The sequence below is a fragment of the Eleginops maclovinus genome, chromosome 6 (genome assembly GCF_036324505.1).
Source record: "Eleginops maclovinus isolate JMC-PN-2008 ecotype Puerto Natales chromosome 6, JC_Emac_rtc_rv5, whole genome shotgun sequence".
Classification (NCBI taxonomy): domain Eukaryota; kingdom Metazoa; phylum Chordata; class Actinopteri; order Perciformes; family Eleginopidae; genus Eleginops; species Eleginops maclovinus.
Window position 1 is genome coordinate 14972713 of NC_086354.1, and position 27278 is coordinate 14999990.

A 27278-nucleotide genomic window follows, 5' to 3' on the forward strand; every position below is an offset into this window, starting at 1 on the left:
CAAAACGTGCAGTGTATTATGATTGGGTTTAATGGGATGGTTGAAATACTGGTATAATATAACATGTGAATGAGTAAATCTGCTGCTCAGTGACAGCCAATCTCTTGCAATTGTTTGGCAAAACAATCTGATCTTGAATTATGATGTCCGCCTGCAGGAATTTAAGTTCAAGTGATCTCTGTCCTCTTTGAATAGCAATAGTCAGTTGGGACTGTGAGAACTAACCAGTCTATTATTAGTTATACTCCTGTTTATCATTTATGTTCCTTATTCCCTTTTCTGGTTTCCTCTGGTGGGGAACTCATGATTAGTACTCTGGCATTGCTATTAAAACAAAGACCTTTACCCTGGTCTTATCATTTGTCAGAGAAAGTAGGAAAACAATAACTCTCCTTTTAACTTGTTTAAAGAGTATGTCTTTTCATCCTAAGAGCTGACTGAGAAGGAATTTTATCAGCAGCCTTAAAAAATCAGTTTCATATTTTGAAGCTTAGGGGCAAGAAACCTGCAGCAGTCTCTGAGGTGGCTGTCCTGTCTTTGTGCCTAGTCTATTGACATCCCAACGGAGGCTTGGCAAGACGTGGGCACCAGTGTGGTGGTACCACTGTGTGCCACAAAATGAGAATAGTACGACTGATGGAAGTATTTGTCATTGTGTTGTTACATGCTGCACTAAAGAAAGAGCTCTGGCTCATTTATAAGCAGGCCTTAGGGTTCAACTAAGTTGTCATTGAAACTCTTTTTGTTAGGATTTAACTTATTTTGCTGTCAAAATAACATGTTTAATGTGTTCGTCTACAGAGTGTGTATGTGACAGCAGAGGGACCCTATACGGGGTATGCGACACTTCTGGACGCTGCCTGTGCCGTCAGGGTGTTGAGGGGGAGCGATGTGACCGCTGCCAACCAGGATACCACTCCTTCCCAAACTGCCAGGGTGAGAAGAATCACCTTTTCAATGATCATCAGTGTCACTGGTGTAAATCATTATAAAACATGAACAGCATGCCAAAAAAGGAAATGTGGGTCTGTATCCACGCATCAGTGTAGCCAGAGTCATATTTTGGACTAATTGCACCAGAATGGGGTTAGTGTGCCAAGAATTATAGCAGTTTGTATTTTGTTGTTACAGAAACATTTTTCTTTGTCTGCATGAACCCGGGTGGTTAGTTTTCGATGTACACTTTAAGCAGGCTCATTGTATGGCCATTAACTCTAAAGTTAAGTCTTTTGGCATTTGAACGTGAGAGTTTAGGTTATTGCAAGGGTGCAGACAACTATGGAAAAATACCCAGGCACTCCTCTGTTGGGTGAAATTATAAATTAAATGTATTCTTCTAGCACATGGATAATGTAGCTGAGCAAAGGAGATCAACTCCAGCTTTTTTTTAGGGTCACTCGATGTGTCTGCATCAATAAGCAAGACTACCTGGATTCAAAAAAGGGTGCAGACAATTACACAATGTTTGTATACATTTACGTTTAATGTATTATATTTAATGTTCATAGTTTTTAACCATGCTATGTAGATTTGAATGAACCATGCAGTACTTTACAGATAAAATAAACAATGTTTGATTATTTTGATTCTTGCGAAAGATAAGGAGTGTCTAACTGTATATTTGCAAACGCAGCACCCCAAGACCCTCTTTCTCTTCCTCAGCATGTGTCTGTGAAGGGGCTGGTGTGGACGGCAGTATGTGCAGTCCGAGTGGCCAGTGTATTTGCTTTCCGAACTATGCAGGGAACGAGTGTGACGAATGTGCTCCGGGCTACTATGGATACCCAGACTGTGCCGGTGAGTGGCTTTGATCCCTTTTAGCCATCCACTGTAACTAAGGCAGATGCACCAATTGGGAGCATTGGATCTGAGTCCAGGTGGAAACATGTTGCTGCTGGGCTAACTGTGGCCTCTTCTCATGACTCTGTGGAGCAAACATGCTTTCTCCCACAGTAGCCTGTCCGACAGTAGCCTGTAAAAACCCTGTGTTGTCATCTGCATGTATTTAGACTATTAATGTACTCTGCACAACAAAACGTTTCACAGACAGCGGGAGCATGAGAAATATATGGACTCCTTCTTTCTAGGGAATCATATTCCCAAGAATAGACAGCTGGGAATCATCGAAGGAAATCAGATTTTGGCAAAAAAAACACGAGTAATTGTGAACAATTCTTTCATTCCAGAGTTACCTTACATCAATGACAGGCTTATATTCAACAAGTTCTTATATCAACTTCTCGTTGTCCACAGCCTGCCAATGTTCACAGGAAGGCTCCTATGGCAGCATATGCAACCCTCTGTCGGGTCAGTGTCTGTGTCTCCCAGGGGTGGTGGGCCAGCAGTGTGACCACTGTGCCTCTGTACTCCGGTTCCCCCAGTGCTCAGGTAACCACATCAGGAAGCCTCGTACCCCTAAATAAAGTCTTATTAGCGAAGCAGTTAAACTTCAATAATTTATGTTCAGTAATGTGCTTTTGTTGAAGGATGTCATTTCTAAATATTGACAACCTTTAAGCCATGTTTGATGCAGAAAATAACAGTCCAGTTTGCTGATTTACAAATGTAGTTTGTTGTGCTTCCAGCCCCCATCGGTGTGTGTAACCTAGCAGGAACTGAGGTCACTGATCCTCAAACGGTATGGCACTCTCAACAAACTTAACTTGCTTTATTATCTACCAAAGCCCAACCTTTTTTGATTCCTTTATTAGCCTTGGTAACATAAATGATCACAGTCTAAATCAAGCATTGGTCCCTATGGGTGTGGATTTGCATTACCTCAATGTTATATAACTGATAACACAGCTGTTTTTCCAGTAGATTTTAATAGGAAGTGTTTTTTTCCCTGACATGTAAATGCAATTAATTGAAGGAAAAGAGACTTCCTTTCATTTGGAAGCGGAAGAAAAACAATGCCTTGTTTCTGGGGGTTGCTTCCCGCTCTATTTTGGAACATGTGATACGTATGAAAGGCAGAAAAACTGCTCATTTCCAGTCATTCAGAAAACTTGCAGTGCTTGCAACGTATTTAAATCAATCAGATTTTACTCAAAAATGCACTGCCGTTTCATCAGTATTTTCAGTGACAATAATCCTTAGATTCATTTTCTGTTGTTTCAGGGCTCCTGCCGCTGCTTAGCAAACGTAGAGGGAACGCTGTGTGACAGGTGTAAACCTCTCTACTGGAACCTGGCCTCCCGTGGCTGTATAGGTAAATGAACGGCCTGGAAATCTTTTATCTATTATTGACCTAACTTTGTGAACAGTATAATACAAAAATAGATAATACTTGTTGTCCTCCTATCAGCCAAAAGTATCCTGGTCTCATTTATTTATCCAGGAGTATTAGTTCTTTTTTCCCACTGTAATAAATCACCAGTAGCACTTTTACAAGGCACTGATATGGGTCTTGGCCCTTTTACCCAGAGTATATGTCAACATTGCCCCTTTCAACAAGGTCGGACCTGCCTTCCTGTCTCAGAGGGGTGCTGAGGAACAACACATAAATACAGGCACATTCCTGTTAACAGCTTTAAGTGTGGAGCTGCAGGTGAACCTGTGATCTTTCATGCTGTGACTTTGCAGTAATGAGTTACCAGTAGCACACCGACAACAAAACAGTGGGACCCTTTCACCCTCTCAGAAAAATTACTGTAATCCTCTCAAAATGCTTGATTTTGGGAATAATAACATAGCTCCGATTATCCAGCCCGTGAGGGAACAGCTTCAGGCTTTGTCCAGATACCTGTTTAATGTTACAGAATGTTGTCAATACTGCATTGCCTGAAGACACAAGACAGCGGGAAAAAAGAGCTTTTTTAATATCCGAAGAATGCCTCTGGTTGACTGGCTGGACATTAAGGGGATGTTTTTTTTCACTGTGTCGAATGCAAGCCAAGGCGATAAAGCTTCTCTGGACCTTTGATGTGTAGAGCTTTAAAGATTGTAGGGATTTCTGCCATTGCGTTTCACCCATGAAAACGACAAAATCCTGTAATCAGAGTCTATTCACTGATTCTCCTTTATACTCTCACAACCTCTCCCCTTCCTCTCATTCCAGAGTGTCGGTGTGATGTGAAAGGGACTCTGAGTGGAGTAGGAGAGTGTGAGCAGGTGAGTATTTTATTATTACCTGCAGTGACTGATACACATCTATTAATCAAATTGCCATTCAAATTAGACAGATGCCATGAATGGCTCAGCCACACTTTTGTAACATTTATTTTGTTTGTCTTAAATTCTCCTGATCATCTGTTTGTTTAGACAAATGGACAGTGTCACTGTAAACCTAGTGCATGCGGACATGCATGTGAAACCTGTAAGGATGGATACTACCTGCTGCAGAAAAAGAAGTATTTTGGCTGTCAAGGTAAGTCATCCTTCACACACTGTTTTTTCTGAGCCTTCCAGCAGTTAAATGTAACATCTTGTGATCTGACATCAATGTTGGATGGTCAGAGTTGCAACACATTGCAATTTTTCTGCCAGTTAGAGCAGGGGAACATTGTGTTTCAGTCTGGTATTAAGTATTCTTTTTAATCAATATATAGATCAAATAATGACTTAAACTTTCTCTGACAGGTTGTCAGTGCGATGTAGGTGGTGCCATTGGCGCGGCGTGCGATGACATGTCGGGACAGTGTTGGTGTCGTAAGAATGTAGTGGGCCGTCAATGCACTGAGTAAGATGTGTCTGATTTGAAATTCATAATGCATAAAATGATTATATTAATAAATTAAACAGTTTTTAATTGAAATCTTCCTGCACCTTGTTAGGCCAGCACCAAGCTACTACTTCCCCTCTCTGCACCAACTGAAGTTTGAGGTCGAGGATGGCACCACACCAAATGCCAGACCAGTGCGCTTTGGTTATAACAACAAAGAGTTCCCAGATTTCAGCTGGAGAGGTTATGCTGTAATGTCCCCTGCACAGGTTAGTACATATTCACAACAATACCTTGATATATTTGATACAATATTTGATACACTAATGTGATTATTCTTATAAATAACAGTATGAACAGTCTGTTTTTTGGTCTATCTACCGCTTCAATCTACTTTTACAGCTTCCCATTTCAGTCTATCCTGATGATTGTTTTGCTTTTACCTCTGCATTTATACTCCTGTTCAAAGCCTTACTCTCTATTATATCATGGCTGATAGCAAGTAGACACCAGCTCTCTTTGAACTAACACTATCTCTCCTCAGCCGGAGGTGATCCTCTGGCTTACCCTTGGCTTTCCTGGCTCTTTCCATATTGTAATGAGCTACTCCACCCCAAAAAGAAAGGGGAGAGCACGAGTGAGAGCTAGGATCTTGGTGGTGGATGAAGCTGGTTTTCAGTCTTGCTGTGACTGTAAGTGAAGGGCCTGCCTTCATTTGGCTGTTTTCCTCTCTTCATTTGCTTGCTGTCTGTTGATTAACCCACTTCCTCTGCTAAAAGTGTCTGCCCATCTTACATGATTTTAACCTCATTGTCAACTCAAAGCCATGCAGATTTAGTTAGCAGTGTGTCACTCTCCTCCCCGCAGAGTGAAGTCAGGGTAACAGTGCATGTCGACCCAACATATGAGAAGCAGCACTTATACCGTGTGGTTCTGCGGTTCACTAACCCGAACGGCACCAGTGTGACTGGTAGCATCAAGGCTACTAATAACAGAGGCACTCAAGGTGAGGGTACATCTGACAATAATTCAGTTCCTACATTTCATATCATTATAACAAAACATTTAATAAATACTAGAAATAACCAATTTCCGGTTTTTCATTCATATTCAAACCTGTGTGTGATATTTCTTATGCTGAGGTCCTAATCGTCAACTGTGGATGTGTAACATTTAAAACATTACTGCCTGCTGTTTTCCAGGGTCAGATCAGAGTAAGGAAGTAATATTCCCTGAGAGTCCCTCCCCATCCTTCCTCACCGTCCCAGGAGAGGGCTTTGCTGAGCCCTTTGCAATGACCCCTGGGAAATGGATCATTCACATAAGGGCAGAGGGCATCCTGCTGGTAAGTTTATAAGAAAAAGAAAGATGTAGAATAACAGTAAATGTGCAATAGGCTGAAAAAAGGATGTCACAATTGTAAATTTACACTACACAATTATTATTGCAAAATAATACAAATGATCATTGTTATCGCAATGTCTTTATACAATTGTAAATATAATGACAATACTTTCAGTCAAATCAGTCCTTAACTTTTGCTGTTTTTTGGGCATATTGTCTTCTTTTTGTTAAATTACATTCACCTAAAAAATATGAGATTAGGAAATTGCAAAGAGTCTCTGAAAATTACTGTACAAATAAATATCAGCTTTATCATTTTTTAACAATAAAAAAGCAATGCACTTTGACTGAATAGCAAACACATTGTCACTCTCCCTCTCCAGGACTATTTAGTGCTGCTGCCCCAGGATTACTATGAGGCTCCTCTGCTGCAGGAGAAGATCACCCAGCCCTGCACTTACCTACTCCCCGCAGACAAGAATACAAAGTAAGTTTTTAAATAGTCGGTCCCTATGACTTATCGTTCCTGCATGGCATCGGAATGTTTAGTTTTTATAGCCATACATTATTTTCTATTTGCTGCACACACAGCTCAAGTTTCCCATGTACAGTTCATGGATGGTTCCTAACTCAACATTATCCTATACAAGTATTTTGTGATAAATGTGAGGTTTTAAAAGGTAAAGGTGTTTCCTATAGCTACAATTAATTATAATATATACACCAACTTTCTCAAAACCAGGCATAACATTAGCAGTGAGTATACAAAGCGGATGGCAATCAGTTACAAAATATTCCTTACAATAACTAGTATGCTAAGCAGTGTTTTGTAAATATGTAACATTTTGTTTCTACAACTACTAAAACAGCATGATTATGCAAATATATTCTTAATCCCTGCTCACTCTGCCCCTGCCTGTATGTCTCTCTCAGCTGTCTGCTGTATAAGCATGTGTCCATGGATGGCTTCAGCTCTGCTTTGGGAGCACAAGGGATCCTCTCCAGCCGCAGCGGGCGCAGGAGGAGGCAGGCTCGTGTGCGCCGTCCCACCCCAGCTCACCCTGAGATGGCCGCTCTCAACGGCCGACAGGTAGAAAATACTGGATTTACATAAAGTAAAGCCTGTACAGTACTATATAGAGCTCTAACCAATTACTTTTGGAGTCCAAGTTTTGTTTCAATATTGTACCTATAAATCACGAGTAGGTTGATTACAAAGCTATAAAATAGATTGAGGTAATTTGTACAGATCTTATCTGTAGTTTCAAAGTCCAGAACAGCAATGGGCTCTTTAACATACCATTATAATCTATTACTGGGCGCTTTATTCCTCCCTTAAGCACGTTTCTTTTATTGGAGCTGTATAATTTAACACTACACACCCCATTACTATATCTGTATCAATAAATGACCCTATGTTACAATTAATTTGTATTTGAGTTTGTTGTTATTGCATGCCTCTTTAGTCAACAGGTACCTGTGTATGTAGTTTGCTTAGAAATGGATAGCTACATCTATGATTCAATATTTTATATACAAAGGATCATTTTTGTTGTAAAGTATATCCTTAAAATTCACTTAAATTACTTTGTATGATCTCTGTCCTGTAGTCTCAGCTCCAACTCACTCTACGTGTGCCTCGTCCTGGCCCATACGCACTTGTCCTGGAGTATGCCAGCGAGGTTGACTCGGCCCAAAATGTCAACATACTCATCAGTGGCGAGTCAGGGGGCCAGATCCCAGCCAGGGCCAACATTTACAGCTGTGCCTACAGGAGTCTTTAATTTCTGTTTGTTGCTTCGACCTTCCAAACAATTGTTGTACTCGTACTTTTTTAAGTTATGTCTTTGGACAAATAATTAGTGTTTCAAAGCTAGAAGGTAACTCTATTTTCAACTGTTGCTTTCAGCTTTCTGTGCCGGAGTGTTGCAGTGGACAGCAGTAATAAGGTGACAGTGTTGCAGCTTGATCATAGGATGGAGATTCTTCTTCAAACCTCCACTACATCATTCCTGCTGGTGAGGGAAATGTTTTCATGTTTTTTTTTATTTTTATAAAAGTTTAATATCTATACAGCAACATGAGATTTAAATAACTTACTCTTTTCTCTTTAGTATAAAGTGTATGCAGTCCCTACAGAGGAGTTCTCCATGGAGTATGTGGAGCCAAAGGTGCTGTGTGTCTCCACTCATGGTTACTTCACTGAAGACAGGTAGGTCACCTTGAATAAACTCCATGCTTGCTTTTAGTAACAATACTTGTGTAGTTATTTAGGAGAAGCTGCAAAACGACTAGACCTCCGTATTGTGTTGTTTTTTTGGAGGGTGGAGACACACATCTGTTTTCCAGGTGCGATTGCACACATTCCTCCAGTTGTGTAAGGTCATTTACCTGAGGTGGAACTGAGGGTCAAACTCTCTCTTACTCTCTCTGTCACACTCAATTTACACTCACTCTAACGACCAGTTACAGTTACACAGCTGTTAGTGTGAAGTCTTGTTATTTTCTACTGGTATGTAGTAATTCACCCTGAACATCGCAACCACAAAAGGAAAACATGTTACAAATGAAATTGTCAGAATTGACTGGAAAACAAAAGATACATCTTTCAATTTACCTTAGGATTACACACAAATAGACATGCAGTTATGGCAACAAATGCGATAAACACATGCTTTATGTTCATGATTTTGAACTATTTTTTTGTTTCTGTGCTATTTCATCAATTTATTTAATGGGTTATTTAAATACTTGGAGACTATTGTACAACAATATTCCATATTTACAGAATATTAAATGTTTTTTGGAAAGCAGAGAAAAAAAGCAGCACATATTGTGTATGTGCCTGTTTTTATGCAAATTGAATACTAAATCTTGAATGAAAAATGCATTCAGGGAGGCAGACTCAGGAAGAAGGTTAGCATGCAACCTGAAGCCAGATTATTAGCCTGTAAAACTAAAGCTTTCCTTAGAAGTGTATGTATATTTAGTGTGTGATGTCAGGATATCTGCACATTGATAACCAAAAGATTTCCAGATTTAAAAAAGGACATGGTGATGCTACAAAAGCGCTTGGCAAACACTATCAACAGGCTTTCAGTAACAACCTCTTGTTGCTATTTACTGTTTCCAGTCGGGACTGTGTTCTGAGGCAATTCGACAAGCCAGCCTCAGCTATGATATTGTATGCTGCCACTGATGGACAGCTATCTTCAGCACCAGCTGTTTCTCCCCAACAAGTAGAAAATGAAGATTGGAGACAGAGACGACAGACCGGGGTGTCCCCTGTCTGTGGACCTAACAGTGATGGGATTCTGCTTAAATTCCCACAGGTAAAAATCTTGTTGAATAATTTTAGCTTTTCTGGACTGCTGGGAGCTGAAGGAATTCAATGAGCCACCTCTGCCGTGACATTCATTTTCAATTACACCATGACTGTTTGACACTGAAGCTTCCTTCTTTTTTCCTTCTGCAGACAGAGATCAGTTTCACTCCCAATGTGCCCCTCCCGGGCAGGTATGTGGTGGTGGTCCATTATCACCAGCCTGAACATATCTCCTTCCCCGTAGAGGTTAAAGTGAACGCAGGGCGTGAGTGGAAGGGTGAGTGTGTGGGAAGAAGTCTTAGGCTGACTCCTGTTAAATTAAATAGAATTAAAGAGTTTATCGGCTCCCATTAGATATAAGTGATTACTCAGGCAGTGAATGGGAAAATCTTCTCAGTGAGGGGGGTTTTCCTCCATAAAAGTAGATTAATTCTCTTGGCTCATGACAAGAGGACCTAAGTACCCAGACAAACTTCCACCTATGGCTTTAGTTGAGGGACGGATTATTGTGCAGCATCCTCTTTCTCTTCTCAACTTCATCTCTGCTTTTTTATTACAGGTTCAATAAACGCATCTTTCTGCCCCGCGGTCTCAGGCTGCAGGGCGGTTGTGATCGCTGATGGTCGCATTGCCCTTGACTTTGATCAGGATTCTTGGCAGCAGCCCACCATCTCTGTGATTGTGCCAACGAAGAAGATACTTACTCTGGTCAGTGGTTGAGTCAAACACAGTTCAAATTCCTTTTCCCTCCAAAACTAAACAAATGAATAAGGAAAAGAAATAGCCGTAGACATACTGTACTTCTGTGCAAAGTCTGCAGGTTTGAGGAACATGTCTGTGTTTTGCCCTTGAGTTGTTCCGGTAGAGCACTTGGCCTGCTGAGGTCCTCTCTCCTCGTTCCATATCCCAACAACAACAACAATGAAGTGACTGTTTTCCTCCTGGCAGCCCCTCTCAGCTTTCTTAAAGCTAGAGTTCCAAGCTCTGTAAGACAGGCGCAGGTTGGGCTGTAGTTGCCTGTTTTTCACTTGCTTTTTTTACCCATCTTTAGATAAAATAAAAGACCCATGTGTGGTTAACAAAGGTGAAATCCTCAATTATCTGTTTATTATCTTCAGAGGTGTAAAGTAACTAAGTACATTTACCCAAGTACTGTACTTACTTAAGTACAATTTTGAGGTACTTGTACTTTACTTGAGTATTTCAATTTTATGCTACTTTGTACTTCTACCCCACTACACTTCAGAGGTAAATTGTGTACTTTTACTCCACTACATTTATTTTGTACCTTTAGTTGCTGTGCAGATTTGGATTAATGATGTGAAATATAATCAACACTTAAATCAGACTTAAGTTCCACCTGGAGTAAATTCACAAGCTGCCCTGCAGAAAAACAAAGTCATTAAAACTAGCTGCACCTTTACCAGCTTTGAGAACACTTTAATGCATCAATAATTATAAAACAAATCAGATATATTATTCTGAAATGGACCAATCTGCAGAATGAGTACTTTTACTTTCGGTATTTTAAGTATATTTTGATGCTACTTTTCTACTTTTACTTGAGTAACATTTTCAATGCAGGACTTTTACTTCTAAAAGGGTGTTCCTTTACTCTGGTACTTCTACGTTTACTTAAGTACAAGATCTGGGTACTGATCATCACACTGATATGATTACATAAAGCACATAACAAACAAACTTGAAGTTTCCAGTGAGATTGTTTTTTATTTGCCGTGCCCTTTTTTCTTCTGTGTAGGATTATGTCATGTTGGTTCCTGATAGCAGTTACACTCCAGATCTCCTGAAAGAGAAGCCACTGAATAGATCTGCAGATTTCATACAGCAGTGTCGAGGAGAAGGGTTCTATATTGAGTAAGTACTATCCACCATGTCTGTATAACAAGCTAGCCTTACATTGATTTCAAATTGTAATGTTTGATCAGTTTTTTTTATATATCTATATATTTTTTATATATTTTATATATATATACGTTTTATAGGCTTTTATGTCTTTATCTATGCTTGTTTTGTTCTTTTAGTGCATCTATTTGATTTGCAGTGCAGCAGTTTCACAATCTTAAAGAGTACATTGGAAGTTTTTGGAAATGGTGCCCTCTAGCTGTAAGGGTAAAGGTTAAAACTACATCTTTACTTTTTTTCTCCCCTCAGCCCGAATACATCTCCCCAGTTCTGCAGGGACTCTGCCCGTTCTCTTGTAGCAGCCTTTAATGACGGAGCCCTGCATTGCAACTGTGATAAGTCCGGCTCTACAGGCACCACCTGCGAGCCGATTGGAGGACAGTGTCCCTGCAGGCAGCATGTCATTGGTCGTCAGTGCACAAAGTGTGCCACTGGATACTACGGCTTCCCCTACTGCAGACGTGAGTCAATGGTTTCTTATGACTTGTGCTGGTTAGAATGTGAGATTTTTCTACTATCTAACCAAAATCGTTTTTGAATGTAATTGAAATCCCTTCTGTCCTTTCTCCAGCATGTGAGTGTGGCCGCCGCCTGTGTGATGAGGTGACAGGAAGCTGTATCTGCCCGCCTCAGACAGTCAAACCTTCCTGTGATGTGTGCCAGAGTGAGACTTTCAGCTATCACCCATTGCTGGGCTGCGAGGGATGCGAGTGCTCTCCAAATGGCATCAAAGAAAACGAGGGACTTGACTGTGACCGAACCACAGGACAATGCAGGTGAGTGGGTAACATACTTAAAACAAGGGGCACTTATAAGATTAAAGGTTTGGCTTTTACTACTTAAAAAGGGGAATTAAACAGTGCTAACGATGTGTTTTTTTTTTAATGTCCTGCATATAATACAAAAAGGGAAACATTAATAGACAAGTTACAGAAATTCAAAATGTAGCTGTCAAAAAAAATAATTGTAACACGATGGAAATCTCCACATACTGTATTTATGGATATCATCCTTCCATGACCTACTACTATCAGAGCTGTCAATTGCTTCTGCTAATAAGGCTAGGGGGAAAACATTAGAGGCTTTTAAAATAGTTGCTGATCTGGTGATATCATTCATGTCAATTAAGATTGTACCTATATGCACACCTTGGTGTACTTGTTAATGATTAGGAGTCAATCTCAATTCAGTTTAAACAGATGAAATGTTATGTAAAAAATGTATGTGATGTGTATAAATTCTTATGCTATAATCTAATATAATAGATAGATGAACACAGCTGATTGCTAACAAACATCAGGTATGATTTCTGTGAAATTGCAAGAGGGGTGGGAAGGGGGAGGGACGGGGTGGCGTGGGAAAGGGACTCCCTATCTTTTTTCTTTTTCTTTTTGTATTATTGTCTACATAATTTGTATCTGTGCATATAAGTCTCTCTGTGAGGGCAACAAGAAAACAATATAAAGTTGGTCACAAAAAAGAACGTACGTCACTGAAATCAACATTACTTTAAAACTCAATCATTTTGCATGCATACAGTATAATGTAATTATATTTTAAGCTATTTTACAGTTTATGTTTTAAAAATATTTTGAACTGTTTAAATGTATGAGCCAATGTCCATGTGTTCTTCTGTAGCTGCAAGCCTAGGATTGCTGGCCGGCAGTGTGATCGCTGTGCTGCAGGTTATTATCGCTTCCCCGACTGTATACCATGTAACTGTAAAGACGATGGCGTCACAGCCGACATCTGCCACCCAGACACAGGGAAGTGTCTCTGCAAGGTGAGTTCATGTAGTCAATCAGCTGATTTAAAAGCTCTCTATCGCTTAGTATTTGTCTTTCCTTGCTCTGACCTTCTCTTCATTATTGCTGCCATGTTTGTAGAGAAATGTTGCAGGCGTCAAGTGTGATACCTGTCGGGATGGTTCCTTCTATTTTGACCCCTCCAACCCTCGCGGCTGTACCAGCTGCTTCTGCTTCGGGGCGACTGACCAGTGTCAGAGCTCCAGCAAACGCAGGGGGAAGGTGTGTTTGCTTTTCGTGCCCCTGCATGTCTTTAAATGCTTTTGGAAATGTTGTGCCCTGCAGAGCTTTCTGGCTGATAGCAGTTATAAGGTGAACGTAATCTATTTAATAAAAAGCTGCACATACAGATGTTCAGGAAAATAACGTACAATTGCATGCTGGTGATTTCATTGGGATTTGGGTACATTCTGGGATTCAGATTCATATCTGTTTGTTGGTTATATCATGTATAAGATACAAGTCAGCTATCATTTGCTAATCGTGAATACAGTGAGATTTTAGGATGGATTTTTTTCAATTAACGCCTAAACTTTCCCTGTTAAAAGTTTGTTGGAATGCGAGGCTGGCGTTTGGAAAGTCCCGACCAGGGAGAGGTTACCTCTGTCCTGAACACAGCCAGCAACACAGTGGTGGCGGACGTCCAGGAGCTTCCCCCAACAGTTCAAACTCTACACTGGGTGGCACCAACTTCCTACCTGGGAGACAGGGTAAGTCATTGAAGGAAGATACCATGACGCAAGAATGATAATAAATGAATAACTAATGTTTATGTATGGAACAGATGAAGTATTTCTAGAGTTGGAGCTTTAAAGTAATGTTATGGATAAAAATCCATCAAAAGCAAATACAAAAACTGTGAAATTGTGTATTATTTCATTTGAGTTCTGATGTTTCAGTAGTTTTGAGAGATATTATGCTTTACAAACTAAACTTGTTTTTTAAATGAATAATTTGGAAGTTTAGTTTTAGTACCACAAAAATTACTAAATCAATGCTGTAGTAATGCATTGTTAGGTACATCTCAGTTAACCATCCCCCTCCTGTCCTCTCACATGTGTTTTTAGTGTCCTTAGTTATAGGAATCCATTTTAAGAAATGTTGCAATGCTCATAAAATCTTTTTGTAACATATCATACATTTATATTATCACATAAAAGGCTCCCATAAATATAGTCATTTCAGTTTGTTCAGATAAGCTGACAGATATAAAACATGTTTCTTTCTCTTAGGTTTCGTCTTATGGTGGATTCCTCACCTATCAATCCAAATCTTTTGGGATTCCCAGTGAGGGGATGACTCTCATGGACAGGAGACCTGATGTTGTGCTGACTGTGCGTAGTGCAACTGGTTTCTTTACTCACAAACCTCTTTTTTTCATTATTACTGGAGGAAACACAACTTATTTATCCATTCTATCATTCCCCCCCTTAGGGTCAAGATATGACACTGATCCACATGGTTCAACAAGTCCCACTCCCAGACAAACTGTATCAGGGAAGAGTCGAGCTCTTAGAGGTAAAGTACAAACCATTACATTTACATTACATACTGTACATCTCCATGCATTTTAAGCAAGGACTACAGTGTTGGATGAACTACAAACTGCTTATTCTTGTTTGAATGTTAGAGCCAGTTATGGGGTCATTAAAAAAAAAGTGTTATTTTTATTCCATGGGAATCTACCTTTTTAGATGTTCAAATGTGTTTTTGTGAATTGTGTGATGCAGATGTTGAAAGTGACACTATTTGAATCTTAAAATAAAAAAGGCTTAGAGTTCTGTTGAGTTTAAATGTGCTTGCAGGAAATTTACAGCAATTTTGATTAGTGTTCTTACAAATCATATAAATTGGGCAAAAAAACTACACAATCCTTATAACAAACAATCAACACTGATCACCTTCAAACTGCCAAACTCTGTGTATAATACTGTGTACTTTTCTTCTTTATTATCATGTGGAAACTATTGAAATATATATTTTTTTTAAATGCAGATTTCTAAACTTTCATCACAAACTAACTGATCTTTGGTCTGCAGGGAAACTGGCGCCATGCCGTCAGCAACAGGCCTGTCTCCAGAGAGGAGCTGATGATGGTCCTGGCCGGTCTCGTTGGCCTGAGGATCCGAGCCTTGTACTTCACACAGACCCAGCGACTTAGCCTGGGGGAGGTGGGCCTGGAGGGGGCGACAGAGACGGGGACTGGTGGTCCTGGAAACACTGTGGAAGATTGTTCCTGCCCCCCTCAGAACACAGGAGACTCCTGTCAGGTGAGGAATTTAGAAAAAATCAAATATCCCTCAATACTGCTTCTTTATTGTTGCTTGATTAAAAAGTTGTAAAGGTGTAGATACATGTTTATGTTTATATAATCATTTATGTTTTTACTCTAACAACCTGTGTCATAAGGGACACAATATAAGACAGTGTCTTAAATTAACTGTTTAGGTTAGGTGTTTAGGTAAACATAATGGAGAATAAGACAAATTAGTAAAATAATATTTAAAGCAACAAACAAATGTAGAATTTTTTAAAGTGCAGCATATTTGAAAACGGTCTTGCATGTAGCCAAACCTTAGGAAGGAATTTGTCTTAATAAACTTTTCCATACTGAAAAAAAACATCCATACCAACAAAATACAGGTGTGTCGATGAAATACACAGGGTAGGTAATTTTTGATATTTTTTTTAAGGTTTGAGAAGTAGTAAAGATAACAAGCAGGGTGGAGCACATAGTTTATTAAATTGGCCTCTTGTCACCCTTGAGGAGGCCTCCTCCTAATATTTTTGAGGGTGTCCTGACACGCCTGAACCAAGTACCACACCCTTTTCTAAGAGCAGAATTCATCAGCGGAGGAGCTTTGGTTGTAATGTACTGGAAAATACCAGCCGGGGATCTTCACAGCCAAAATATGTAGCCCCAGGCTGGGGACATGATGCACAATCACGCAGACATGATACCAGTGATTATGAAGCTATAATCACTGGCATAGCTACAGTGCAAACAACGTTGATGTAGTTGGTCAGGAAGGGCTTTACTTGAATTCCCTTTTATCCTGGGAATGGTGCTGACTTGACTTGAGTGTGCTTGTGCTTCTCAGATCTGTATATACAGATAAAGAGAAGCAGTCTTACCCACAGAGACTAATTAAAAATGAGAATGGAGCAACAGTAATTAAAAGGGATTTCTTTTCATGTAACAGACATCATTTATTAGTGTTACTGTGTTGGAATACCGTTGCCATAGAGGTGGTTACTTATCTGTGTGCAAATATGAGCAATAGTCTGATTGGGAGTGTTTAAAGGAAGTCGATTATGTGTGCCTGGAGGCTATATGACGAGGCGCCTCACCTTGACACATGGGGTGCAGCATTTGGTAACACACCGTTACTCATAAACATAAGTGCGTTCGACTGAGTGTATGTTTGTGTGCGGGAACACCTGACACACCTAGTTGTGTCTGTCGTGTGTTTGAGTAACCTGATTCAGGTGTGAGTTTGTTGTCTGAGGTTGTCTGACTTTCCTCTCAGTCACATATGCTTGCACAAACACCGTTATAAACCACACACACTCACCCAAACCAATAGAATTTAGTAGAAAATGAATTAATGTTTAAGTTGCTTTTTCAAGCAGAGGCTTCATCACCACTCCCTTGCAGCTTTAAGTAAATACAGCAGCGTATGTTTTGTGTGATGGTTATTTCTCTATTCAAAGATGCTAATAGTGGATTTCCTGTGTGGGAAGAATACCCACATTTGACTGTGTGCGTGTGTGTGTGTGTGTGTGTGTGTGTGTGTGTGTGTGTGTGTGTGTGTGTGTGTGTGTGTGTGTGTGTGTGTGTGTGTGTGTGTGTGTGTGTGTGTGTGTGTGTGTGTGTGTGTCTGTGTGTGTGTGTGTGTGTGTGTGTGTGAGAGATAGGGAGAGAGAGAGGGCACTTGCATGTGTGTGCTTGTGCTCCCATACACTCATGCTGATCTGCAAGGCTGACTCAGGTAGCAGATGGGGCGTGTCCTGTGTGTGTATGTGTGACTGTGTGTGTAGGACTCTATTTATTTAAGAGGCTGAGCCAGGGGAGAGAAGAGCATTATTTCACACGGACTTAACGTTAGGAATGTCATATACGTGTATGGATAGGCAAAGGCATACAGGGCTTTTGTTACAGACCCTACTATGTTGGACTTTGATTGGACTTTGCTGCGCTGGCCACAGGCCCCGAGAGAGAGGGGAGCGAACCCGCTTCACCAGGCATCATGAGAGATTGACACAGAGGATACAGTATCCTTCACTTAATGACCAGGGGATTCAGCGGATAGTGTATCCATCTTTGAATGATGAAGGGACCCAGGGGATTCGGTACCCCTCGGTACAGGAGAGAGGACAGACTGTTGTCTTTCCAAATGTTAATGACGATGCTGGCAATCTTCAGATCGAGGTAAAAATCTGGAAAATGTAATGTCTTGTGCCTGAAGGGATGTTTTAGCTAAGCTGTATGTTACACTTCTCAATGCCTCAGGGCGGGGTGACCTAAAGATGTTATCTCTGAAAGCAAAGGGCATGCTTTGGGGCTTCTGGAGTTAATTGTTAATGATGCTAAACTCAGGTCAAGTGCTGATTATATAACTGCTTAGCAAAGCAAACAGAGGTGCCGCCTGGGACAGTATTTTATTAATCCTCTTCTACATTAAGTCAAAGTTAAACAGAAATTTGAGTATCATATTTTATAAGCAAAAATTGGAAATGTGTTGGATTTCATAGGCTTATGAGAAATGTATTTATATTTAAACTGATGATAATTATAGTTAGAAGCAATGTTGCAAATCATAAGCAGGAGCGCTTTTTTACCAACATTGAATTTACAGGATTTCTACAATCTTTTGACACTTTAATTTTTTTTAATATTTAAATCAATGATTGCTAAAAACAGACACTCCGGTTGTGTATCCTATAAAAATGTTTTCAATTAAATTCAAAGAAAATACACTCAATATCTAGATGTAGAATACATCTTAAGTATTTTTGCCAAGCCCCTGGTATCAAAACGTTTTTTTTAAAGCATTACATTTAATTCATTCTCATTTGAAGTTGTTTAAACATGTCTTTTATGTTTGTTTTTTCCAGAAATGTGCTCCTGGTTACTACAGAGATGGCAGTGGGTATTTCCAGGGTCGCTGTGTGCGCTGTGAGTGCAATGGTCTGGCTGAGGAGTGTGAAGACAAGACAGGGAGGTGCAAGGTAAGAAACACACAACCCTCAAATGTTATTAGTGACTTCATGAAAGGAAGAGTTCCTAGTCTACGTGAAGTCACCCATTTGTTTAAGGAATACAGTTTTCAGGCCTTGAGCTAGGACTATTGGCTATTAACAATCATGTTATTTTGTTACCAGAGGTGACACAAGAGTTTTGCACTAACAACCACCCAATTCGGAACTAAATATTTTTAGGCGACTAAGATGTTACAAAGAACTTTCTTGAACTGAAAACCAGCTGTAAAAGTTGAATTGTTCTAAAACAAAAACACATAGAACATCAACAACAGACAAGCCGTACTAGAAATAGGGTAGCCACACCCTAAGACATAACCTTTATTGTTTATTTGACTGTAAATTGGAGCATAATGTCAACATTAACATCGTGCTGTATTGAAGAAGAATTAAAAATGGCAATTGAAACCATAATAAGCCTTTCAAGACTGACTGTTTACTGAAGTATTTACAAAGAGAGAAGTAGGAAACATTTTTCATAGACGTCTATTCAATTACACTTTTTTTTTTCAACCTCCTTAGAAAGAATGCATGTTTGAGGCACTTCCTCATTGGTTTCCGGATCAATAGTTTTGATTCTTACAAGACATCCACACATACAGTACCTAAAACTTTCTTTTCTTTAGCCCAGCCTACTCCTCTATGGCTTCCTATTCTCTGTCATGGGGCCCCTTTCACGCAATATTCCCCTTGATGGGAGAATGAGTCTTTATGCAATTTAAAATCCAGCCGTCTCTCTTGTTATTGTTATGAAAGACTCTCAAGACTGGGCCTGTATGTGCAAAGCATGCATGGATCCACACCCTAACAGCTTTAAAGCCAGATGGACACAGATGTTTGAATTAGTATTTGAGGTGTTGTTCCTAAATACATTGACTACCAGGTATTTGGCTTCTCAACATTTTGTTTCCAAGTGGTAATAATGTAATTAAATACATTGTGTATTTTTCAGAACTGTCAGTACAACACGGCTGGGGACAGATGTGAACGCTGCAAAGAAGGTTACTATGGAAACGCAGCTCTGAGGACATGCAAAATTTGCCCCTGCCCATTCACCACTTCTACAAACAGGTGCGGGAGAAAAAAATGAAACACATGTACTTTAGATAAATGTTATAGCATATTTTAATAATTAAATCCTAATCTCTTTATCAATTTGCAGTTTTGCAATCGGCTGCAAAGAGGTGTTTGCGGGCTTGGAGTGTATATGCAGAGCAGGCTACGCTGGAGACAAGTGTGAGAGGTAAGGGTCTGTATGGACAGGCCATGCAGATACTTTGTAGTTTGGAATACTTGACACTTTCTTATTTCTCACCCTTACTCTTTTGCCTTTCCCTTAGTTGTGCTCCTGGTTACTATGGTGATCCACTGACGCCAGGAGGAAGTTGCCGGCCCTGTAATTGCAATGGCAACAGCAAAAACTGCGATTCCAGGACTGGAGGTGAGATTGTGAACTCCCATTTTGAAACAATGCATTTGTTTACTATTGAATTCTTCTACAGTGTTTACTCATCTTCCTATTTACATTTTTTTCCAGTTTGCAAGAACACCCTGGAGCCAAAAGACACGGACACAAATGAGCCCTGCCAAGGTGAATTAAGAACTGAAGTTTGACGCTGTGACATTGCAGTTTACAGAATTAAAGTATTAAGAGTGTCCTCTCTTGGCTAATCCAATCCTCCTTTGTGTTTCAGAGTGTGATAATTGTGCCCAGACTTTACTTCATGATCTAGAGAAGCTGGATGATGCGATGGGAGGGATTAAGACTAAACTTGACAATGCCTCTGCCAGTGCCTCGTCTCAGGACAGGCTGAAGAAGCTGGAAAAGCTTTTGGCAGACACCAAGGTAACACATCAGTGGGCTGTAACCCAGCACTGTAACTCTGAAGGCTACAGATACAGCTAAAGATGAGCAGAAGAACACTAAAATATATTTGAAAGAGTCGTAGCTTATGTTCCTGAGGTCAAATGCATGATCACAACACAATAAGATCCATAGTCTTTTATTATTTGCATTTTGCACGTGTCTGTTTTTTCACAGAAATACACACGTTCAAACTAACAGTCACAAGATGGGGTGGCACAAGATGGGTGTGCTTGTTCAAAAATTCAAGATTCCTGCTGATTAGTAATCTCAGTGAATTTTGTCGCACAGATTGAGTGTCAACATGAGTTAGTGACCACACCACTAATCGCCAGGGCTTGCTGCGCAGACTTGTCATTTCTCATTTTCTCATAATCTCATTGTTTCCTTTCTGCATTAATGAGACAAAAGTAAAGAGGCACAGCAAAATTTCAAAAACAGCCCCTAACAGCCTCAAGCGATCACTGCGCATACAGCATTGGAATTCTTCTTTATGCAGCTTTATTTACATTTCTGTTTCTGTTCTCTCTGCAGATTCTTGTCAACAACTTTGACTCTGGCATCAAAAACCAAAAGTCCAAAACGAACCAGCTTGAAGATGATGTGAGCACTCTCATAGATGACATCAACTCCCTGAGAGACAAGGTAGAGCAATGGAGACAGGGCCTACTGTAGCATTTTCTAAAAAATATAAGCATGCAATAATATATGTGAACATGTGTCTAAATGTGTATGGTCGGTATGTATTTTTATGTAGGCAGATAAGCGGGCTGCTGATGCTGACAAGGCCGTGGCAGATGTTGATAAAACTCACAACAGGGCTAAAGATCTGGACGCAGATATTCAAAACTTGCTGAAGAAAATTCAAGGTAAAAGGAATACAAATTGACTGACTAGTCTGTTCTGCCTTTAGGTGTCTTAATTTCTTGTTTATAATCTACTTAAGTTTATATTTACAAGTAGTAAAATAGTCTTCAATATAATTCACTGGCTATAGTTCCTAAATATTTGCTTGACTGTTTTTTTTTTTGTGTGTTTAAAGCTCTGCTGGACCAACTCAAGGATACAGGCACCAGTGGAGATAAGCCGGGAAATGATAACTTGACTCAAATGCTAGAAGATGCTAAGCGCATGGTGAAGGAGATGCAGAACAGGAACTTTACCCCTCAGAAGACAGCCGCTGAGAAAGAAAAAGATGAAGCCAAGAAATGTATGAGACTTGCTACTTAGTTAGACAGTAGGAAATTCTTCCAAACCCCTCCTAAACTGCTTTAATAAAGCACAGATGCGGTTGTTCAAAAGTTAAAAATCACTGCAGATTGGTCAAAATAATTTCCAATAACAAATTCTATTCCATCTTCTAGTGCTAGAATACATCAAGGCTGATATAAGCAAGCAGAGTGACCAGAACGAGGTTAAAGCAGAGAAGCTTCGGGGGGATTTGAAGGGTTTCGGCGACAAGCTGAAGGACCTGGACAAGGCTCTGAAAGAGGCAGTGGACCATCTGAAAAAAGCCAATGCTCAGAACGGGCTCAATGCTCAGGCACTGGCAGATCTGAAGGTAATAACTCAAAGCAGTTAATCGGTTGAAAGAACACATGAGCTTGTTGGATAATGAGAAAATAAATGGTTATGACGATATTTGTAACCATACAATTTAGCATATGTTTCATGACCAACCAGCAAATAAATAAGAATCGAGGATGTACTATTTAGTGGTTTATAACATAAAATAGCTTTTTTACATTCCTTTGTAAGGTATTATGTATACAAAGAAAAAAGTATGCCATGTAGGTTATTATGCTAATTATGGTCATTCTGTACAACTAACTGACTTTTGTGCTCCCTACAGAAACGCATTAACGACCTTCAAACGGAGCGTGCGACTGTTAAGGACCAAATGACCATGGCGGAAAATGAGCTGCAGAAGACGGAGGATTTGGTGGAAATGCTATCTGACAGCAAAACAGTATGTTTAACAAATTGTTTCCCGCATCTTTCTTTGCCTGAAATACTCTCTATACCTGCATATCTCTTACAGAATGTGTCCCACCTCAGCGTGAGGCAAGACACACTGTAGCTATGTAAAAATAAAATTCCTTTTCTTCCATCTCAATTGAGCAAGAGGTCAGGTCCCAACATGCTTTTCACTCAGATAATGATCAGGATTTTTGCTCACTGTGTTTTGAGTTGAGGTAAATCACATTTCCTGCTGTTATGAAAATCTTGCACCCATTCACATGTCCTTCTCCTCTGTAGGAATATGAACAGCTGGCAGCACAGCTGGATGGTGCCAAAACTGACTTAAACAAGAAGGTGAATGACATTACCAAGGCTGCAGCCAAGGAAGGCATTGTGGTGAAAGCAGAGGATCATGCAAAGAACCTTGCAAAGCTAGCAAACGAACTTGAGGCGTAAGACTTTTCTCTATACATTGAAGACTGTTGATATCATTTTAACCTGAAATTAAATTAATGGATTTAAGCAAAATATTGTCAGATGATTTTTGCTATGAAATATTTCTAGTTTAGTGCTATTCAAACATAGTCTGTTTAGTTGTTACGATGTGTGTCATTTGCATTATTCTGTTCCTCTCTCGGTTTCATTTTGTTCCTTTGTTATCCTATATCACAGTGCGGTGAAGAACGCAAGTGGAAGTACTGAGGTGCGTGGTGCTAAGGACGCTATTGATGCTTACAAGAACATCACAGATGCAATTAATGCCGCTGACACTGCAGCCAAAGAGGCCAAAAGTGCTGCCGACAACGCCTTGAATGTAAGAAACACCCTTGGTACCTTTAATATTAAGTAACACATACACACATCTTGGAATTATATAAAATTGTTCAACCATTTACCTTCATTTTAGAATGTGAAAAATGAGAGGCTCACACAAAGAGCAAAAGACCTAAAGAAGAATAGTGAGGAGCTGTTGGAAAATGGAAAGGCGGCTGAGACAGACCTTCAAGGTATTTAGCGTTACTTTCAAATGTGTTTTTTAAAATGGATGAAAAAATATAAAAGAAAAAAAAAGTTATACGTTCTTGTTTTTTTTAATAGGTGCTAGAGACGACATCACTGACCTGAAGAAGCGCCTGGCAAAGGGTGACACGAAGAAGAAAACACTTGAGAAAGACCTGCTTGATGCACAAAACCAATTAAAGGACATCAAACGAGGTAAAACAAGTCGAGGCGTTTTAGCATTAGCATGAATGTTTAACTCAAAGTGCCTGAGTGTATTAAAAAGATGTATCCTCATTTTTACCACTCATTTCTTCTAATCAGATGATATCGGTCAAATGATTGATGAAGCCAAGAGGAAAGCAGCATTAGCCAATGAGACGACCAGCGACACCATGGCCAGGTTGAATGCTATTAAAAAGGAAATGAATAAAATCAGAGTCACGCCTGTGGACTCCAACCTGGACAGTGTGTTGGATGATGTGAACAAGTCAGGTGAGATCTGGAAAAGATGTCTTAAGAGACATTAGGGTATACCTTTTTTATTTAGGGTATACCTTTTTGTATTATAAATGGGAATAAGAAATAAGATGCTACATTTTCTTTACACATATCAATTTGTTTTCTTATCTTTACTTCCAGTGAATGACTTGCTAAAGACCATCCCATCTCTTAATGACAAGATCTCCGAGGTGGAAAATCTGACCTCACAGTTCTTACCCATTAGCAACATTTCTGAGAACATCAAGAAGATGAAAAATCTCATCGAACATGCCCGGGACGCAGCGAACAGGGTGAGCTCCCTCGCTGTTCATGCATATCCAATGCCGCCAACATGTCCCTTATTTTTCCTTGACAGGTCTGGTTTTCCTTTTTAATTATTTTCTCCAGATTTCTATCCCGATGATGTTCAAAGGCAATGGCCACGTGGAGCTGCGTACGCCAAAGGATCTTGAGGATCTGAAGGCCTACACCGCCCTATCTCTAAAGCTACAGAGACCTTTAGGCAGGGGAGATGGAGCACGCAGACGTAGACAATCCACCAACACCGGAGACATGTTTGTGATGTACCTTGGCAATAAAGATGTAAGTTAGTCCAAATGAATATGAATAGTTCAATATACAATATTTAGTTTACGAATATGCACAAGGTACTAACAAACTGTCTTGTAGTCTTCTAAGAACTACATCGGTATGGTCCTGAAGAACAACCAGCTGTACGGTGTGTACAAGCTCAACGGAGTGGAGTATCAGGTGAAAACGGACTTCATCAGCACGTCCCTGTCTGAACCGGCCACGTTTGATCAAGTTGATCTACGCAGGTAAACTGTCAGGATAATTATTTTTGTTTTTTTTCTCACATTTATACTCAGTAAAGATTGTGAATGTTGATGTGGATATTTTATTCCCTCTTCCAAAATGTAGGATTTACCAAGATGCAGAGATTTCTTTCACCAAAGTTGTCACCTCAAACCCAACCGGTTTAAAAACTGAGTACAACATAAAAGGACAAGAGAACAAAAACCTTCTGGACATCAGTCCTAATGATTTTGTATTCTACGTTGGAGGCTACCCTGACAATTTCACTGTAAGAACATAAGAACAGACATTCATTTCTTTATTTTCAATTAGCATAGATGTTTATTCATATATTTTTCTGTTTTGCTTCTCCTCAGCTACCACCATCTCTCGACTACCCCAAGTACAAAGGCTGCATAGAGTTCTCCTCTTTTAACGACAAAATCGTCAGTCTCTACAATTTCCAGAAAGCAGTGGATATTAATATAGATCTTCCCTGCAAGAGGTAGACAGTATGAATAGTATGATTAGTATTGAGAATAACCAAACTCTTGATGTGTTTGAACTATTAACATGCTCCTATGCCTTGTTTTAACCTGTGTTATATGAGCATAAGTTTGTTATGTGACAGACAGATGAGCAAAGCCTATCTTTCCGTAGAGTCAGACATTCATTCAAGAATCTAATCTTTTGAATACAATTTTCTGACTTATGTCTCCCGTCTATCCAGATATGTACCTCCTGTGGAGTCTTTCTACTATGAAGGCACTGGATATGGAAAAGCGATTATAGGCACACCCTCATCCATCCTCGTCATTAAGCTCAACCTCTTTAGTCGTTCAGATAACAGTCTGCTCCTATTCTTACAGATGGAGGTAAATAATGTTCATATGGTTTTGATGAATTTGGAATAGAATAATATGTACTCTCTGCAAGAATTTGATGATGCTATTTTTCCTCCACCTTAAAGGAAAATTACTTCACCGTGACAATAGAAAATGGTATAATTTTCCTGAATAGCAATTTGCTTCCTGAACCTACTACAAACAACATCAAAACCTTCCCGGTAAGAAACTTTTTTTGTTTGTTTTTGCATTAACTCGGGTTTTTCTTGGCAATTACCATTATTTAACTGGATAACATTTGTTAAGAGTCACTAATTCAATTGCATCTGCTCTGCTATCATTTTTCAGACAACAGCATGGGTAGACATTACCATCATTAGTACAGACAGAAATGGAATGAAAGTCATTGTGGGCAATGTTGAAGTGGCCACTGCCTCACCTGTGTACAACACCAACACGTTTAAAGAATTGTACATTGGTGGTATACCACAAGACTTGAGGGAGAAGTATGTGGTTATCAATATTCCTCTTAATTATTGTGTATTTTTTCTTTTTTCCTTTTTGCTGTTAATAACTTCATAACTGCTGTTCCTTTTCACAGATATAACATCACCATGCAGCCCTTCAAAGGATGCATGAAGAGCCTAAAGCTAAGGTCAAACGTTCAAGATCTTACAGAGCAAGTGGGCATCAGCAACGGTTGTCCCCAAGACTCATTGGTAGGACATTATCATTTGTATCTAACACACGTCATACCAAACGCATAGGCTTACTTTATATGTCAAATAATTAACTAATGCATAATGGTCTTGCTCTTTTCTAGGTTGCTCGCAAAGCAGAGTTCAGATTGAAAAGCTCCCTGTCAGCAAACCTTGAAGGTTTCAGTCTGGCTGATGATGTTACTGTCTCCCTCGGATTCAAGAGCACAGAAAACCAGGGTCTCATTCTGCAGGGGAAACAGTTGGTCAGTCATTACTTGCGTTTTTCAATAAGATGTTCAAATTGTGACTTTTATTAAAGTAGAACTTGGTCAGATTTAAAACCCTTTTTCTTATTCTATCTTCCAGGCAAATGGGATGAATCTTAAATTGGAAAATGGCCACGTGATTCTCAACTTTAACAACAAGATCTGGAAATCAAACAAACAATATAACGATGACCAGTGGCATTATTTGACTGTGACCAGAAGAAGTGGAAGGTATGAAAAAGGAAATCATTTTGAATCCATAAACATTGTTTAGACAACTGCACACTTTGGGTTGGTTTGGCTTTCTTAGCAAATAAGGGCTCAGTTACACAAACATAATAAATATGACAAGACTTGTAGTGACAGCAGTTGCCCAGAAGATACATTTGTTAATACCCTGCAGTCTAAAACTACGGTACATAATAACTTTGATGTTTTTTTCCAAACAGTATTATGCTTGTTATTGACGACGAAGACAAGGGTCAGGAGCAGAGTGGCAGCTCTTCCATACCGGAGGCAGATGGCGCCATTGTTCTGGGAAAAGACACGTTCAGAGGCTGCATTTCTAACCTCTACACAAGACGGTAAAGTGTTATGCATCATTTTGAGAAAACTCAGAGTTGATGTACAACTTGTTTGCACACCAAATATTTCTTAATATATCTTTAATTTTTGGCGTTTTAAATTATATTTGTCTATTTTCTCTGTTTGCAGGCCAAACAATATGTACAAAGCCGAGGACTTCAGCACCTTCAAGACTTCTGGAAACGTCCGGGTCGATATGTGTACTGCTGACACACTCGCTCAACTGATGTTGGACCGCACCGCTAAGAAGGTGAGAGTTTGTTTATTGTTTTTTTTTTGATCAGTGAAAAAAAATACATTTGGATAAAATAATTGAAAATTCTTTCCAAAGCAAATCCATCTTTATTCTTGAACGACTAGGGCAATCCATCTTTTTTAAAGGTATAGCTGTCAAAAATAGCCTGTTTATATAAACATGTTGTTTAATGTAAGTCA

At 39.6% G+C, this 27278-nt stretch overlaps 1 protein-coding gene across 1 annotated transcript in view; it reads left to right on the top strand.

Moving 5' to 3' along the window:
* The window catches only part of LOC134865960 (laminin subunit alpha-3-like), a 50605-nt gene that overhangs the window by 17383 nt on the left and 5944 nt on the right, over positions 1-27278 (top strand). Inside the window, exons 12-68 of the mRNA XM_063885827.1 lie at positions 802-936; positions 1663-1797; positions 2254-2388; positions 2586-2638; positions 3121-3211; positions 4061-4113; positions 4264-4369; positions 4582-4681; positions 4776-4932; positions 5531-5669; positions 5866-6008; positions 6391-6494; positions 6941-7097; positions 7618-7778; positions 7914-8025; positions 8122-8219; positions 9141-9339; positions 9483-9609; positions 9892-10040; positions 11092-11207; positions 11505-11716; positions 11827-12031; positions 12894-13038; positions 13142-13282; positions 13609-13770; positions 14293-14394; positions 14495-14578; positions 15100-15330; positions 18179-18292; positions 19275-19393; positions 19485-19565; positions 19663-19763; positions 19860-19913; positions 20017-20168; positions 20721-20831; positions 20944-21055; positions 21229-21396; positions 21551-21747; positions 22039-22155; positions 22446-22600; positions 22821-22962; positions 23056-23155; positions 23247-23363; positions 23472-23642; positions 23790-23941; positions 24039-24233; positions 24321-24469; positions 24573-24735; positions 24824-24951; positions 25177-25321; positions 25417-25512; positions 25640-25797; positions 25893-26010; positions 26115-26255; positions 26359-26489; positions 26708-26842; positions 26973-27093. Of these exons, the coding sequence (XP_063741897.1) occupies positions 802-936; positions 1663-1797; positions 2254-2388; positions 2586-2638; positions 3121-3211; positions 4061-4113; positions 4264-4369; positions 4582-4681; positions 4776-4932; positions 5531-5669; positions 5866-6008; positions 6391-6494; positions 6941-7097; positions 7618-7778; positions 7914-8025; positions 8122-8219; positions 9141-9339; positions 9483-9609; positions 9892-10040; positions 11092-11207; positions 11505-11716; positions 11827-12031; positions 12894-13038; positions 13142-13282; positions 13609-13770; positions 14293-14394; positions 14495-14578; positions 15100-15330; positions 18179-18292; positions 19275-19393; positions 19485-19565; positions 19663-19763; positions 19860-19913; positions 20017-20168; positions 20721-20831; positions 20944-21055; positions 21229-21396; positions 21551-21747; positions 22039-22155; positions 22446-22600; positions 22821-22962; positions 23056-23155; positions 23247-23363; positions 23472-23642; positions 23790-23941; positions 24039-24233; positions 24321-24469; positions 24573-24735; positions 24824-24951; positions 25177-25321; positions 25417-25512; positions 25640-25797; positions 25893-26010; positions 26115-26255; positions 26359-26489; positions 26708-26842; positions 26973-27093 (7595 nt within the window). The remainder of the gene's footprint in view (positions 1-801; positions 937-1662; positions 1798-2253; positions 2389-2585; positions 2639-3120; positions 3212-4060; positions 4114-4263; positions 4370-4581; positions 4682-4775; positions 4933-5530; positions 5670-5865; positions 6009-6390; positions 6495-6940; positions 7098-7617; positions 7779-7913; positions 8026-8121; positions 8220-9140; positions 9340-9482; positions 9610-9891; positions 10041-11091; positions 11208-11504; positions 11717-11826; positions 12032-12893; positions 13039-13141; positions 13283-13608; positions 13771-14292; positions 14395-14494; positions 14579-15099; positions 15331-18178; positions 18293-19274; positions 19394-19484; positions 19566-19662; positions 19764-19859; positions 19914-20016; positions 20169-20720; positions 20832-20943; positions 21056-21228; positions 21397-21550; positions 21748-22038; positions 22156-22445; positions 22601-22820; positions 22963-23055; positions 23156-23246; positions 23364-23471; positions 23643-23789; positions 23942-24038; positions 24234-24320; positions 24470-24572; positions 24736-24823; positions 24952-25176; positions 25322-25416; positions 25513-25639; positions 25798-25892; positions 26011-26114; positions 26256-26358; positions 26490-26707; positions 26843-26972; positions 27094-27278) is intronic.